Here is a 14503-nt window from a genome sequence, read left to right on the forward strand (position 1 = left end):
GAGCGAATGTGTTCGAACTTGATCAAAACTAGTGTTAGTCATCCATCTTTATCTAAGAATCTCTTACGGCAAGAATTGACATATCACAATTGGCAGCTCACTTCGCACTAAGATGCTATCCACCTTTCCGCAAAGATTTCCTCCTTTAGAAATTCTATGAAAGATTTTTCTGCTTCTATCCAGTAAACTCACTTTGTACTAAAGAAGAAAACATTTATGTCACCTGCATCAGCCTGAATTCATCCCAATGCTATTGCAGCGCTTGCAATTTGAGGGTAATCAGAGGCCTTTGCCGCGAAGCACACTGTGCTCAGTGCAACCCAGCCGCTGGGTCACATGCTCCAAAGCTTCCAAACCAAGCAACCCCCACCCCCACCTCCACCCGAGGGCGCAAAGCGCAAAACTCCACCCACCCCGAGGTCCCCGCTGCAAATAATCCACGCGTGCCCCTCCCTCTCGCCGCCGGCCGCCGCCGCCTCACTCTTACTACACTCCACCGCGGGCCAAGCACTCCGCCCCTCCCCCACTGCCCCGCCCCAATGCGACGGCGGCCCCCGCCGCCGCCGCCGCCGACTCCGCCCATGGCCGCGCAAACCCTACTACCGACGCTGCTCTTGCTGCTGCTGCTGCTGCTCGGTGACGCCACCTCGGTCTCCGGCAGCGGCGAGCGCGAGGCGTTGATGGAGTTCAAGGCGGCCATGACGGCCGACCCGGGAGGGCTGCTGCGCGACTGGACCCCGGAGTCCGCAGACCACTGCCGCTGGCCGGGCGTGTCGTGCGGCGCGGGTGGTGAGGTGGTCGCGCTCAACGTCTCCTCCGCGCCGGGCCGCGCGCTCGCCGGCGCGCTGTCCCCGGCCGTCGCGGCGCTGCGGGGGCTCCGCGTGCTCGCTCTCCCGTCCCACGCGCTCTCGGGACCGCTCCCACCCGCGATCTGGTCGCTGCGCCGCCTCCGCGTGCTCGACCTCTCCGGCAACCGCCTTCAGGGCGGAATCCCCGCGGCGCTCGCCTGCGTCGGCCTCCAGACGCTGGACCTCGCCTACAACCAGCTCAACGGCTCCGTGCCCGCGGCCCTCGGCGCGCTCCCTGGACTGCGGCGTCTGTCACTTGCCTCCAACCGCTTTGGCGGCGCCATCCCTGACGAACTTGGTGGCGCCGGGTGCCGCAGCCTGCAGTTCCTCGACCTCTCCGGGAACCTGCTCGTCGGTGGCATCCCCCGGAGCCTGGGCAACTGTAGCCAGCTGGAGGCGCTGTTGCTGTCCTCCAATCTGCTGGATGACATTATTCCGCCGGAGATTGGTCGGCTCAAGAACCTGCGGGCTTTGGATGTGTCTAGGAACAGTTTGAGTGGGCCTGTGCCAGCGGAGCTTGGTGGTTGTGTTCAGCTGTCAGTGCTTGTGTTGTCCAATCCTTATGCGCCTCTTGGTGGTTCGAATTCGTCCGATTATGGGGAGGTCGATGACTTTAACTACTTCCAAGGAGGGATTCCGGAAGCTGTTGTGGCGCTGCCGAAGCTGAGGGTGCTATGGGCGCCAAGGGCTACATTGGAGGGAGAGTTGCCGGGCAATTGGAGTTCTTGCCAGAGCTTGGAGATGATGAATTTGGGGGAGAATCTGTTGTCTGGTGGGATTCCTAAGGACCTGGTGGAATGTGAGAATCTGAGGTTCTTCAATTTGAGCTCGAACAAGCTTACAGGTTCAGTCGATCCTTCACTGCCTGTGCCTTGCATGGACGTATTTGATGTCAGTGGAAACCAGTTATCTGGTGCGATTCCAGGATTTATCTCAAAGAATTGTCTTTCATCCCAGTCCCCATTGGATGACTTGGTGTCAGAGTATTCTTCCTTCTTCACATATCAAGCGCTTGCTGGCTTTGTGTCATCATCATTACCGTTGGGCGTGCATTTGACAAGCTACCATAGTTTTGCCCGAAACAATTTTACTGGCTCAGTTACATCCTTGCCGCTTGCTGCTGAGAAGTTGGGGATGCAGGGGTCCTATGCATTCTTGGCTGATGGGAATCGTCTTGGTGGTCAGCTTCAGCCTAGCATATTTGACAAGTGCAACAACTCAAGGGGCTTTGTTGTGGAAGTCAGTGACAACTTGATAGCTGGAGCTATTCCTGCAGAAATTGGCTCGCTGTGCAGTTCTCTTGTTGTTCTTGGTATTGCTGGTAATCAGCTTTCAGGTGCGATACCATCAAGTATTGGGGAGTTAAGTTACCTTGTCAGCTTGGATTTGAGTAGGAATGGCCTTGGTGGTGAAATTCCTACTTCTGTAAAGAAATTGCCGCACTTAGAGCGCCTCTCTTTGGCCCATAACCTTCTGAATGGCACCATTCCAGCTGATATCAATCAGTTGCATGCTCTCCGGGTTCTGGACCTGTCATCAAACCTCCTCACAGGGGTTATCCCTGATGCCCTTGCTGACTTGAGAAATCTCACTGCACTCCTCCTTGATAACAATAAACTTACTGGGAAGATTCCTTCAGGATTTGCTAACTCAGCATCCCTTGCCATGTTTAATGTGTCATTCAACAATTTGTCTGGCCCGGTGCCAACGAATGGGAATACGGTTAGATGTGACAGCGTTATTGGGAATCCTTTACTGCAATCTTGTCATGTGTACACTCTGGCCGTGCCCTCAGCTGCTCAGCAGGGTCGTGGTTTGAACTCGAATGGCTCCAATGACACAACACCTACAGATGCACAAAATGAAGGAGGGAACAATGCATTCAATGCAATTGAAATAGCTTCTATAACTTCTGCAACAGCCATTGTTTCTGTCCTCCTTGCACTGATCGTGCTCTTCATATACACAAGGAAGTGCGCTCCCCGGATGTCAGCTCGGTCTTCTGGAAGAAAGGAAGTTACAATTTTCCAAGATATAGGTGTGCCGATCACTTATGAGACTGTTGTTCGAGCCACTGGAAGTTTCAATGCGAGCAATTGCATTGGAAGTGGAGGCTTTGGAGCCACTTACAAAGCTGAAATTGCACCTGGAGTGTTGGTAGCTATCAAGAGGCTCTCAGTCGGGAGATTTCAGGGAGCCCAACAGTTCCATGCTGAGATAAAAACCCTAGGGAGATTAAGGCATCAAAATCTTGTTACCTTGGTAGGTTACCATCTTGGCGAGTCTGAAATGTTTCTCATATATAACTACTTATCTGGAGGAAACCTTGAGAGGTTTATACAGGAGAGATCCAAGAGACCAGTGGACTGGAAAATGCTGCACAAGATTGCATTGGATGTTGCAAAAGCACTTGCTTATCTGCATGATACCTGTGTTCCTCGTATCCTTCACCGGGATGTGAAGCCAAGCAATATTCTGTTGGATACTAACAATAATGCTTATCTCTCAGACTTCGGACTGGCGAGACTCTTGGGAAATTCAGAAACACATGCAACCACTGGCGTAGCTGGAACATTTGGATATGTCGCTCCAGAATACGCCATGACTTGCCGTGTTTCAGATAAAGCTGATGTGTATAGCTACGGCGTTGTCCTGATGGAGCTAATTTCAGACAAGAAAGCCTTGGACCCATCATTTTCTCCCTATGGTAATGGGTTCAACATAGTTGCTTGGGCATGCATGCTGCTTCGTCAAGGCCGTGCACGGGAATTCTTTATTGATGGTCTGTGGGATGTTGGCCCCCATGATGACTTGGTAGAGACATTGCATTTAGCAGTGATGTGCACTGTTGATTCGCTCTCTATTCGGCCAACTATGAAGCAGGTCGTCCAGCGGTTAAAGCAACTACAGCCCCCAATTCGTGAACATCGATAGAGATGAATAATTTACACATTCCACATGTAGAAGAAGGTAAAGATAGCCGTGACCTGCGCCGTTGATGATTTTTTTTTTCTAATCATCTGTTTGACTAGATTTTATCCTGTAGATGGCAGCTTTGTATAATATAGTTTTCTCCTGAATCTCACTAATGTATCTGCTGATAAGAAGAGCAGGTGTAAATTAACAATTTTAATGCCAAAGATTTCAGTTAAGATTGCCTTACTGTATTATTTTATTATTCTCTCTATAGTGTATCCGGTGCATTAGTGTTTAGTCTGTACATGCCCAATCACCATATGTAAGCAGTATCAACTATCTGCATGGAATTAGCGTACTGGACATTGCCTTGGGAGAAGTTCATTAACTTCCACGTGCGGTCATATTTCAACCAGTTCCTTGACAGGTCTTCTATCGTTCTATGGCTTGCATTTTTTAAATCTGAATTATTTATATGAAGGTCAAAGTTATCATGTGACCAATTAATCTAACAAGCAGAGCTCATACGTGTATCAAAACAGGGAATGCTGAAACATTAATCATGAAGGAAATCCTTGTGCACGCATGTGCTCTTCCTCTAAATTTCTGCACTTTTGGAATGGTGACACCACCGCATTATGTTTGGCATTGCTAGGCTCTTACTGCTACTGTTTTGTATATGTATGTCATATAACAAAGTGTATCAACTGTCATCCTGAATCTGCTGAGCTGTCTAAAGTAAAGAAAAACGATCAGCATATACTGTCTATGTTTTCTTTCTGAAGTCGCTGAAGGGTTCTCAGAATTTCAACATCAGGAATGCTGAATGCATTGCACCTGTTATAGTCTGTACTCAAAACCCATTCATATGTTGATTCAGGCTTTTATTTTGTACTAACTATGCAAATTCAAAGTACAGAGGACTGTTTCGGTACCTACTCATCTATGGAAGTTATACAGAGGACTGTTCTATGCTTTGCTGTGTGTGCAACTGCAACATGCACAGGTTCATCAGGTTTTTTTGGATGCCTGTTTGTCTTGACCACTCTATCCTATTGGCACACTGCACAGCTCAATTTGCTGAAGGTCAGAGAGTTCTTCATGACGATCATGTGAAACAAGATAGAGATTCATGCAAAGTTAAAAGGGGATCACTGTTAGCACGATGAACGGATAAGAGGTAGCTCTGGTCCAAATAAAAAACAATATATGGCCATTGCAAAATCCAAGGAATTGTCCCTACACTGGAAACAAGAGTACTACATTCTGGATGAAAGAACCAGCTACCGGTCAGTAACTGAACTAAGCCAGTGTGTATCCTAGTGACCCCCTAACCTCACGCTACGAAATCACGATCAGTCTTTCTTCTTGGCCGTCCACTCCTGGAACCGGCGGAGGCTCGCCGGGAAGTCGGTGAAGAGCCCGTCGACGCCAACGTCGTTGATCCAGTAGTCGTACTCGGCGTAGGGGTCCTGCCTGAAGTTGAAGTGCAGGAACTTGTTCTCGTTGCGGTACGTGTAAGGGTGCACCTGCAGCCCTCGCGCGTGCGCCATGGCGACGAGGTCCGTCGGCGTCGCCAGCCGGTTGTCCTTGGTCGGCGGCACCACCGTGTCCTTCCAGGGCCCGATGCCGACCACGTACTTGCTCATGTAGTCCAGGTACTCGCCGGAGGTGATCTCGTCGTAGGACTGGTTGGTGTCCTCGGTCCGGACGGTCACGTCGTCGATGAGGAAGATGAGCGGCGAGTCGGTGAGGCCGGCGGCGCGGACCAGAGAAGTCGGCGCGAAGGACTGGACGAACACCGGCTTCGCGCGCCACGCCGGCGACATGTACCTGCCGCCGTACCCGTACTTCTTGAGCGTCGCGACGAACTTATCCTCGTACCTCTTCCCGTCCGCCCAACGGACGTGCTTGTTCATGAACGCCGGGTTCTTCATCTCCGGGTAGATCCCCACCACCCTCTTGGCGTTCAGCGCGATGTCGATGAACTCCTCGAACGTGATGATCGGCGAAATGCCTGCGGTAACAAAAAAAACCAGATTGTCGGTGAACATTGTTCGCCGGAAATGGCGATTGGATCGCCGGTCGGGAAGCCGGACGCGCCGCTCACCGTCGTGGGACTTGTCGCGGAAGTCCCATCGCTGCTTCGCCCTCAGCGTCTTCAGCTCCGCCAGCGTGAAATCAGCTGCAAGAATATAATCAAGAACAGAACAGATGCTTCGGATTATCCACTCGATGGTTCCGATCAACACAGCGGTATGAAGAAATCAAATCACTGTACTGCATTGAATGATCACGGGCGGTGTGAACTGTGCACGTACTGATGAAGTATCCGGTGACGTTGGCCCACTGCACCTCGAGCGTGCGGCGGCGTCCGGCGAACTCCGGGTGGTCGGCGACGTCGGTGGCGTCGTCGAGCGTGGTGTCGTGGAAGCAGACGAGGTGGCCGTCCCTGGTGGCCTCGATGTCCGCCTCGATGAAGTCGGCGCCCTCGTCGATGGCGCGCGCGTACGCCGCCGCCGTCTCCTCGGGAAACTCGCCGTTGGAGCCCCGGTGCGCGATGTTGAAGGGCCGCGACGTCTGCAGCGGCGCCCTGCTGTCCCCCCACGCCCCGCCTCCACCTTCCCCGACCAGCGGCCGTGCCGCGACGACGCTGGACGCGACGGCCGCCGCCGCCACCAACACGGCCGCGACCACCCCTGCACGCAAGATTGATTAGTAATGCAACGATGTATCAAGATCGTATCGCGCCACGGTGAAGGCCAGGAGATCGTCGTGTGCACGTACGGAGGGATGCCATTTCCGGCGGCGCGATCGCTGCTGTTGGAGGGGAGGAGGTGGACTGGGCTGCCGCGACGGCGAGTGCTATATAAGCGGAGGCGTTGCGGCGCGGGGAATATTCCAGCGGGATTTGTGTCAATCACCGTTAATCTGGTGCGTGTTTATTGGAGATGATGATATCTTCCAAGAGATTAGCATCGGGGAGGAACGTGTTGGGCCTAGGGATGATCCTGCAGTCCACAGGTGGCCACTGAAATGGGCCCATCTAAAATGCCGTCAGAGAACACGCACACCAAACTGCTGCACTGTCCCAACACCGAAGCCCAAGCAGGCCCGCATCGGCCGAGCCACGCGTCCGACCTTCGCGGCTGTTCGGCCGAGAGAGAAATATCGTCGCCGGAGCTGTGACGAGGACGGCGGTGTGTCCGAGAATCAACGGCTGGGGTGACGTCACCCCAGCCCACCTGTCTGGAACTGCAGCGATCAACTTTTCCATGGTTGCGTTGCGTCGTCCTACAGCAATCATGGAGGCCTGCCACCTTGGGCAGCAGTACAATTCACAGGGATAGGGTGGCCATTTCTGTCGCGCTCTCTTCAGTCCCCGTCCTGCAAACGCTGCAACGACGGTGACTCGATGAGCGAGTGAAAGTGAAACTGCACAGCGAGTCAGCGACAGGAAACCAGCCGGGTGTGCCTCAACTGAACCAGCATCCATTTCGGACATTGTTAACCTCAAGATCCCTCCAATTCGCTCACTCTCTTAACTTACAGGTTACAGCAGTATCCAGCTCGCTAACATAATTAACTAATCATATGATTACCAAGAAACGAAAAAGAAAAAGTTTAAGCTTCTGCTTCTGTCTGCTCCTCAAAAAAGTTTAAGCTTCTGCTTCTGGCCCCACTGCTCAAAAAGTTTAAGCTTCTGCTTCTGCCTCGTGCTCAGAGGGTTTAAGCTTCTACTGTGCCTGCCTCCTCTGACATCTCCCCCTACATTTACTTGCACCGGACGAAGCAGAAGCATGCCCCACTGCTCAAAAAGTTTAAGCTTCTGCTTCTGGCTCCTGCTCAAAGGGTTTAAGCTTCTCCTGTGCCTACTTCATCTCATATCTCCCCCTAAAAGGGTTTACATGTACCAGCAGAACCATGCCCGCCGCCATCACAAGAACACCGACTGCTGAGGGTTGACGACGATATGCCGCAGCGGGTTGGTGACGTCGCCGCCGCCGGCGTGCCGCACGAACTCCGCCGGCGTCAGGAAGTTGCCGTGGCAGACGCAGACTATCCTGACCTCCTCGCCTTTCCTGTACTTGTACAGGAAGCCGTCGGTCTTGCGGCCGCTGGGCCCCTCCACCTTGTAGGAGACCATCGGCATGTCCTCCACCATGCTGTTGCGGAGGTCGCCGGTGCTCGCCGTCCGCATCGTCAGCGACCGCAGCGTCCGCAGCGGCGGCTGCTCGCGGCCGGTGGTGCCGTTCGATGGCCTCCCGGTTCCTGACGCCGTTGGGGGCCTGGAGCTGCTCTGCCCACCGGAGGTCTCCGCCGTGTTCATGGCAGGAGGGCTCTTCGCCTCTGCTCCACTACCTGCTGATGCTACAAGAACAGAGAGGCACAAGCTTTCAGATTCAAATGAGATAACCTGCATTAGCTGCGGTGAGACGAACTCTGACGTGTGCTAGTGTTTCAATATATATGAATGTGAATTTCTATCATAATGAACTTTGCCCCAATGGACAATGCATAAAGGTAGTAGGGTAGTACTAGACCATACACACCAGCCCAGACAATGATTAATCCCATAATCACACTTATGGCTACCTAATGACTCAACTTGCCTATCATTGCAGATGCTGATTAACTATATATGGTCTAAGCGTCCAGCCATAGCGTAGCATCTCTGTAAAACTAACGTGCACATCAAAGAATTCTGTAACTGACAGCAATGGAAGGAAACTAGTAGCTACCAGCCAAAAACATGAGGGATCATGTCCCAGGGCATCATCTTTGTCAAAAATAGTTCCGCATTACTACTGCAAGAGCAAATTCCCAAAACGATGAAACAAGATGACTAGGACATGACATGGAAAATTCCTACGGCATGAAGGTCGTGCAATCCATCCCTACATGACTAGTACACTTCTTTCCGGTAGCATCAATAACAAAATGGTTAGCTACTTCTAAACAGGGGGGATCATCAAGAACAGGTAATAAACACATCGCAGGTACATGTCATCAGAACAGCAAACGAGATCACAAACCCACAGCTAAAGATCCATGTCTGATGATGAAACCTGCTTCACCTAGATCTCTCTGCTCAGACATCGGACAATGAGACATCTCGTACTGAGTACCTAACGGAACCCAACCCAACCCAACCCAAGAAAATCTGTCCATGCATCATCAAGAAGTATCAACCAAGAAAACGAAATGAAACGGATAATTGTGCTGGACACGCGCAATAAAACAGTGGAGATTAGCATGCTGTTATACCTTGCTCCGGCACGCTGGACGAGGTGGTCCCCTGCAAGGCGACCGTGCGCCGGAACTGGAAGCCGCTGGGCACCGTCTGCTCCAGGGCTTCGTCGCGGCAGACAGCAGCGCTAGCGTTGGTGCCCGACCTGCCGGAGTTCATGGAGTTCCGGCGCTCGAGGCGCTTGCGCTTGGCCTCGAGCCGCCGCTGGCTCTGCATCGCGCGGCGGCGGAGCCGGTCCTCCATGTACTCGGTGGGCAGCGAGGATGTGCGGAGCAGGTCCGACGGCGGCGCCGTGACGGCGGCGGGTTCCTCGCCGGAGGGGAATCCGCCGGGCAGCGAGCAGATCGAGGGGATGGACGTGGACCGCACAAGGCGCGGCTTCTTCGCCTCGTGCGCCGGGTCGGCGCCGAAGCAGCCGCCGAGGGACAGACCGAGGCTGAGCTCGATGTCGTCCGAGTCGACGGTGGCGGCGCTTCCACCGCCCGCAGCCGGTGCTCCTCCATCCCGCCCGAACCTGCCCAGGAAATCCCTCGACGCCATCTGTCCCCTCCGGGCTCCAATCCCTCCCACGGATTGACCGAGGAGGAACGCTTCTCAATGACCAAAAATTCAGCTACAGAGAACACAGCAACCGATTACGCTCTCCGGCTCATCAAAGCACCAAACAGAACCAGATTTTTTTCAAAAAAGAAAAGGAAACACCCCACACGCCACGAGTTCCACCGTCAACACAGAATTGACATCCCGCATGCCCCAAGCATGTAACATTGCAGCAGGCAGCAACCGGCGCCCTCTGCCCCCCGAATCCCACACCGAGAAATCGGGAGAACAGTGGAACAGACGCGGCGAAACGAAGCGGAATTCGAGAGACCAGATCCCTCACCGTGAGCGGAACCAGGACGACTAAGGAGGCGAGCCGAAGCGGAGAGCAGAGGCGACCTCGGTGCCTGCCTCCCTCTAATCTCCTTCGCTCTTGCGCCCCCCGCTAACAAAAAAAATAGGGAGGGTTTTCGCTGAATTTTTTTCCGGCGAAAATGGGGAGTGGAAATTGGTTTTTGTAGTGGGGGGGAGGACTGAGGAGGCGGAGGTTCGTCGGATGGGACTACGAGCGCACGGCACCCGGACACGTGTCGGACAATGCGCACACGTGTTGGGCCGCCACGAGCCGAGCCGGGGCAGGGGCTGCGCCGGCTCGGCTCCGGCGCGCTGCCGTGGGGGCTTAAAATAGTGTGACGTGTCGAAGGCGCGGTGGGGCGTTGGGCCTGACATGTTTCGGGAGGTTTCCTCGGGCTGGAAAATATCAAGTGTACAGTACTAGCATCCTTCTAGAAATGCTGAGCTAAATAAGAAACCTTATGAATATACTGCTAAATAAGGCAAAATTAACGTAAATTAACCGTGTCATGTGAGAATTTCTTTTTCTTTTCTGACAAATCTGGTGCTGCTGGTGCTTTTCGACCAAAGAGCGGTAATTTGTTGTTGTTTCTATCTCGCTGAATTTTTGGGGATTGAGAACAGTTCATGCTCCGAGAATCGGTGGAAAGAAGTGATCTTTTTGGAGGAGGTGGGCACATGGGTGCTTCCACATGGTTGTACACAGTTTTTGGAGGCTACATGTTCACCTTATACATAATTACAATACCGACGAATATCTGCGATCGAAATAAATCATGATTTTTTTAAAAAAAAATGTACAAGGTGAAATTAATAAAATAAGAAAACACGCAAGATAGTGATACGGTAGATCTAGCTATGACGAGTAGAATCAATAATGATTGCGCATATGAACAACACTAGTTGTGGCAATAAAAGATAGATCGGACTGATGGCTGATGGATCAAAACAAAAAGAGGCGTTAGCGTACATCTAATTTTATTGAAAAAATAATTATAGTAACTTTAAAGAGAAGAGGATACATAGACACCATACCGAAATAGGGCAATTATGCCCATACGATGTTGTGAGTAGGATGGCCATGGAGGTGGCCTTCGAGGAAGAACATACGAGGCCACCATGAGCCGATAGGAATTACAAATATCACCGAAGTCGAGCATCATCCCACGATAGCAACTTTAAAGAAGAATAAAGAAAGATCTCACAACTGTTGAATAGGTTGTGGAGCTATTAGATCCATTGTCACTGAGCTACACACCATGAAGGGCGGAATAGCCATGAGAATGCTATAGGAGGATTAGGTGCTTAGCAGGATGGGTTGGAGTAGCCAAGCGGCCGAAGTGGTATGAGAATGGAGGGGTGTGGCGAAATAAATAGCAAGACGGGATGTAACGGACAAACCAAACTACGTAAGCGCTGACGTCTTTTCGCATCAATACGTAAGCACTGACGTCTTCTCGCATCAACACGTAAGCACTTATGTCACATATAGTAAAGAAAAATAAAAGATGCACTTATGTCACATATAGTAAAGAAAAATAAAAGATACAGTACATGTTGGTAATGGCTCCTCTCCGCTTCAACTCCATGGTAAGAAGGTTTCACTGGCTTCTACCATTTCCCATGTCATTTTCCTCTCTATTTGTTAAATACCTCCTTGTAACAAAAAAAACCAATACTGCTACTATGCAGACTTTAGAACATCAAAAGGAATTGTCGAAGATGGAAGTTGTCCCAAACACGCCCACATATTGACTAGAACTTTGAATCTTAATGAAAAGACGATATATAACTAACTCTCAATAAAATCTAATTAAGAAATAAACGGTTTATCAATGTTGTTTATACTTTCTTATATGTATAGTATGTACTCCACTATCAAAATGTGTTAGTTAAAATGTGAAAACTATTCTTTTGTATAGATATACTTCCTCCGTTCCAAAATATTTACACCTCTACAATTTAAAATTTATCCCAAAATATTTACACACATAGGTACAAGATCTAAGATTCTAGATTACCAGGTGGACCAGCTCACAGGAAAAAAGATCGACTTGTATAACCTCCGTCTGGACTCTGGACGCTTTTCAACCTCTCGTCCGCCATCAACCGGTGTTAAAAGAATAGATGATGCTTCCAGAAATCCTTCCGCCTCTGCATGGAGCTGCAGCACAGTGCGGTGCAGTCACCGAAGTCAACGTGAGCGAATTTCTTATAGAGGCAGCAACGTCATTTTAATAACTGTCTTGATTTTCACACTGAACTTTGGAAATGCATGAAGGAGGGAGCATAGAAGATTCATCGATGTGCAAAACGCAACAGCCAACAGTCTTAGTAGAACACCCGGCCATTAACCAGACACCATTACAGAAATTTTGAAAAAATAAACAGCCACGTCCCGTTTACTCAACTGACCGGCTCGGTTCGGCTTGGCTCGCGGCTGGGCTACACGAGAGGCGGCTGGCTCCTCAGGGACCACTCCCCTAGGATGCAGGCAGGCAGGCCATACGGGCTAGCCTGCAACTGGCACCCAACTAAACAGCTGTAACTTGCCGCGGCGCTGGGCCCCACACGCGTCGCGCGGGGCCTACGCAGCAGCCACACGTCTCAGGCATCCGCTTTAAACCCGCGGGGCCCGCGCAGGGACGGGGGCTACGTGTGTGCGCAGGGCGCCGCATCGCTCGCCACGTGCCGCTTCCCGGCCCGGGGCGCGCGGGCCCCATGACAGCTCACTGCCCCCGAGGCCAACTTGCCGGGTCGCCAGGCGGGCCCTCGCGCTGGACGCCGCAGCCCTGCCCTTGTATCATGACGCGTGGGTCTCGTGCGTTACGGGCCCCACAGGTCAGCGGGGTGAGGTGGCCCGCGCTGTGTTGCGGCTGCGAGAGATGGCGTGCGGGGCTGCTAGGGTAGACCCACGTCTACTACACGCCTCGTTCACATTGAATGACACGCGGGTCCGTTAGATACCCGGCCCGCAAATCAGTGGGCCCGGTTGTCGCGACGCCTGCGGTTGGAGGGAGACACGTCACGCCTGGTAATGTGACGGCGACGTACTGGCGCGCCGCATCCACGTGTCGGGCTGCGGCGGGCAGGGCCGAACGGACGGCAGCGATGGTGCCCTGCTGTCCCCAGGAGTGGGCCCCGCGCACAAGTGGATGGCGGATAGTGTTTGCTTGCGGCCCCACGGTGGTAGAGGCGCGGATCGTCTGCGGGCAAGGCCAATGTTTCAGTCAGCGGTATACATTTTATAGCTATAGCGAGGACTATGTGCTATGTAGTTTTAAATAGTGTTAAGTAATATACTCAATCCCTGATGAAAATAAGGTATCTAAATATTTAAAATCTGCCTCCAAGTATAAAATATTATAGGTATATTTGGATATCGGTTATTTAAATCTCTGCCAAAATTCTCTTCAACCGAGTTAATGACGTGAAAAAATTTTTGTCTCTAACAATCTCCTATAATAGATGTATTGAGTTAATGACATGCAAATATGGCTTTTAAACCATGTGCCATCCATTTTGTGGGTCTTGACGTTTGCCAATTGACAATCAAACAAGACACTTGTGAGAGGCATGGTAGTCTTTTGCTAATCTCTTTAGTCTGTCTTGAAATTGCTAGTATACATAATATTTTAGGATGAAAGGAGTATGAAACAACAAATATGTGTGATATGTAGGTACAACAAATAAGAAAAAATAATTTTAAAACCACCAAAGTACTTACAAATTGGTTGTAACTATATTCTTAGAATCCATAAATATCAAATATGTAGACTAGGATACTGAGAGAGAGAAAGGTTGGACGTTTTGATACTTTTTTCTCCAAGCGTAACCTTGTAATATTAGGTACTTTTTGTTAGTTTTAAGTTTGAATTAATAATATTGTTTGTTCTACGTGTAGAAATGCCATGAACAACTACAAAGCTATGAAATGAACCTTAGAAGAGGATGGAGAAATGAAACGGTACATCTGATGTGCAGGGGACACATTCGTCTTTAGGCCAAAGCAAGAGAAAAGTGTCATAAGTATCGTGTGTTTATTGTTTCTAGCAGCAAAATAACTAGATCCGTCTTACAATCCACGCAAGATATAAGTTGATGTAAATGTGGGAATTGAGACGAACATATAAATGGGTCACCTTTCGTGATCAAATTTTTTTTGGATTTACTCCCTCCATAGAACAGATTAACAAGGAGGTAAAACGACTTCAATTACCCTCTATTTATTAGCTATATTTGACGTTAATTGATTGCTGCATGCCCACATGCACATGCATGCACGCCAAATTGAGTATAACAATTTATTTTCGGGATAAATTTTGAATCGTAGAATAGCTTGTTTTTGGGACAGGGGATCGTCATTGCAGGAGCTAGTAAAGCATGTTGCTAGTCCAACCATGCATGGTATGTAGCATGAACTCAATATAACAAAAGTACCAGTTTATCCGGATAAGCATATAAGCTCCAAGCATCTGAACATGAAGCACCCACAATTGCTGACCGATCATCTAGGCTTCTACAGCATCAATGATTGCCGAGCAAGGTGCACACAGAGAAACCACAACCACAGCCTCATGGAGCACGCCAAGTG

General features: G+C 50.6%; 3 protein-coding genes across 3 annotated transcripts; 1 reads left to right on the forward strand and 2 right to left on the reverse strand.

Annotated features, from left to right (window-relative positions):
• The first annotated feature begins 377 nt into the window (after positions 1-377).
• Positions 378-4031, forward strand: LOC101769279 (LRR receptor-like serine/threonine-protein kinase RPK2). Its single transcript, XM_004958172.2, has one exon. The coding sequence runs from the start codon at positions 540-542 to the stop codon at positions 3780-3782; it is 3243 nt and encodes a 1080-aa protein (XP_004958229.1). The 5' UTR covers positions 378-539; the 3' UTR covers positions 3783-4031.
• A 730-nt stretch (positions 4032-4761) lies between these two features.
• Positions 4762-7260, reverse strand: LOC101768864 (glycerophosphodiester phosphodiesterase GDPD6). Its single transcript, XM_022824363.1, has 4 exons — positions 7227-7260; positions 6086-6463; positions 5875-5949; positions 4762-5781 (listed from the first exon to the last, which is right to left on the reverse strand). Exons 1-4 carry the CDS (start codon positions 7258-7260, stop codon positions 5120-5122), a joined length of 1149 nt encoding a protein of 382 aa, XP_022680098.1. The 3' UTR covers positions 4762-5119.
• LOC101769686 (ninja-family protein 3) lies at positions 7235-10036 on the reverse strand. Its single transcript, XM_004958174.2, has 3 exons — positions 9899-10036; positions 9033-9628; positions 7235-8135 (listed from the first exon to the last, which is right to left on the reverse strand). Exons 2-3 carry the CDS (start codon positions 9553-9555, stop codon positions 7702-7704), a joined length of 957 nt encoding a protein of 318 aa, XP_004958231.1. The 5' UTR covers positions 9556-9628; positions 9899-10036; the 3' UTR covers positions 7235-7701.
• Positions 10037-14503: the final 4467 nt, after the last annotated feature.

This window comes from Setaria italica, chromosome II, assembly GCF_000263155.2.
Source record: "Setaria italica strain Yugu1 chromosome II, Setaria_italica_v2.0, whole genome shotgun sequence".
Taxonomy (NCBI): Eukaryota; Viridiplantae; Streptophyta; class Magnoliopsida; order Poales; family Poaceae; genus Setaria; species Setaria italica.

What these genes read in the sequence shown, in the direction of transcription:
- LOC101769279 (XM_004958172.2), top strand. Translation starts at nt 540, where the DNA reads ATGCGACGGCGGCCCCCGCCGCCGCCGCCGCCGACTCCGCCCATGGCC.
- LOC101769686 (XM_004958174.2), bottom strand. Translation starts at nt 9,555, where the DNA reads ATGGCGTCGAGGGATTTCCTGGGCAGGTTCGGGCGGGATGGAGGAGCA. An exon ending in GTCCAGCGTGCCGGAGCAAG is followed by an intron (nt 8,136 to 9,032) that starts GTATAACAGCAT and finishes CTGTTCTTGTAG; the next exon opens with CATCAGCAGGTAGTGGAGCA.
- LOC101768864 (XM_022824363.1), bottom strand. Translation starts at nt 7,260, where the DNA reads ATGGATGCTGGTTCAGTTGAGGCACACCCGGCTG. An exon ending in AGTTGAGGCACACCCGGCTG is followed by an intron (nt 6,464 to 7,226) that starts GTTTCCTGTCGC and finishes TCTTGCGTGCAG; the next exon opens with GGGTGGTCGCGGCCGTGTTG. An exon ending in CCGCGACAAGTCCCACGACG is followed by an intron (nt 5,782 to 5,874) that starts GTGAGCGGCGCG and finishes TTGTTACCGCAG; the next exon opens with GCATTTCGCCGATCATCACG.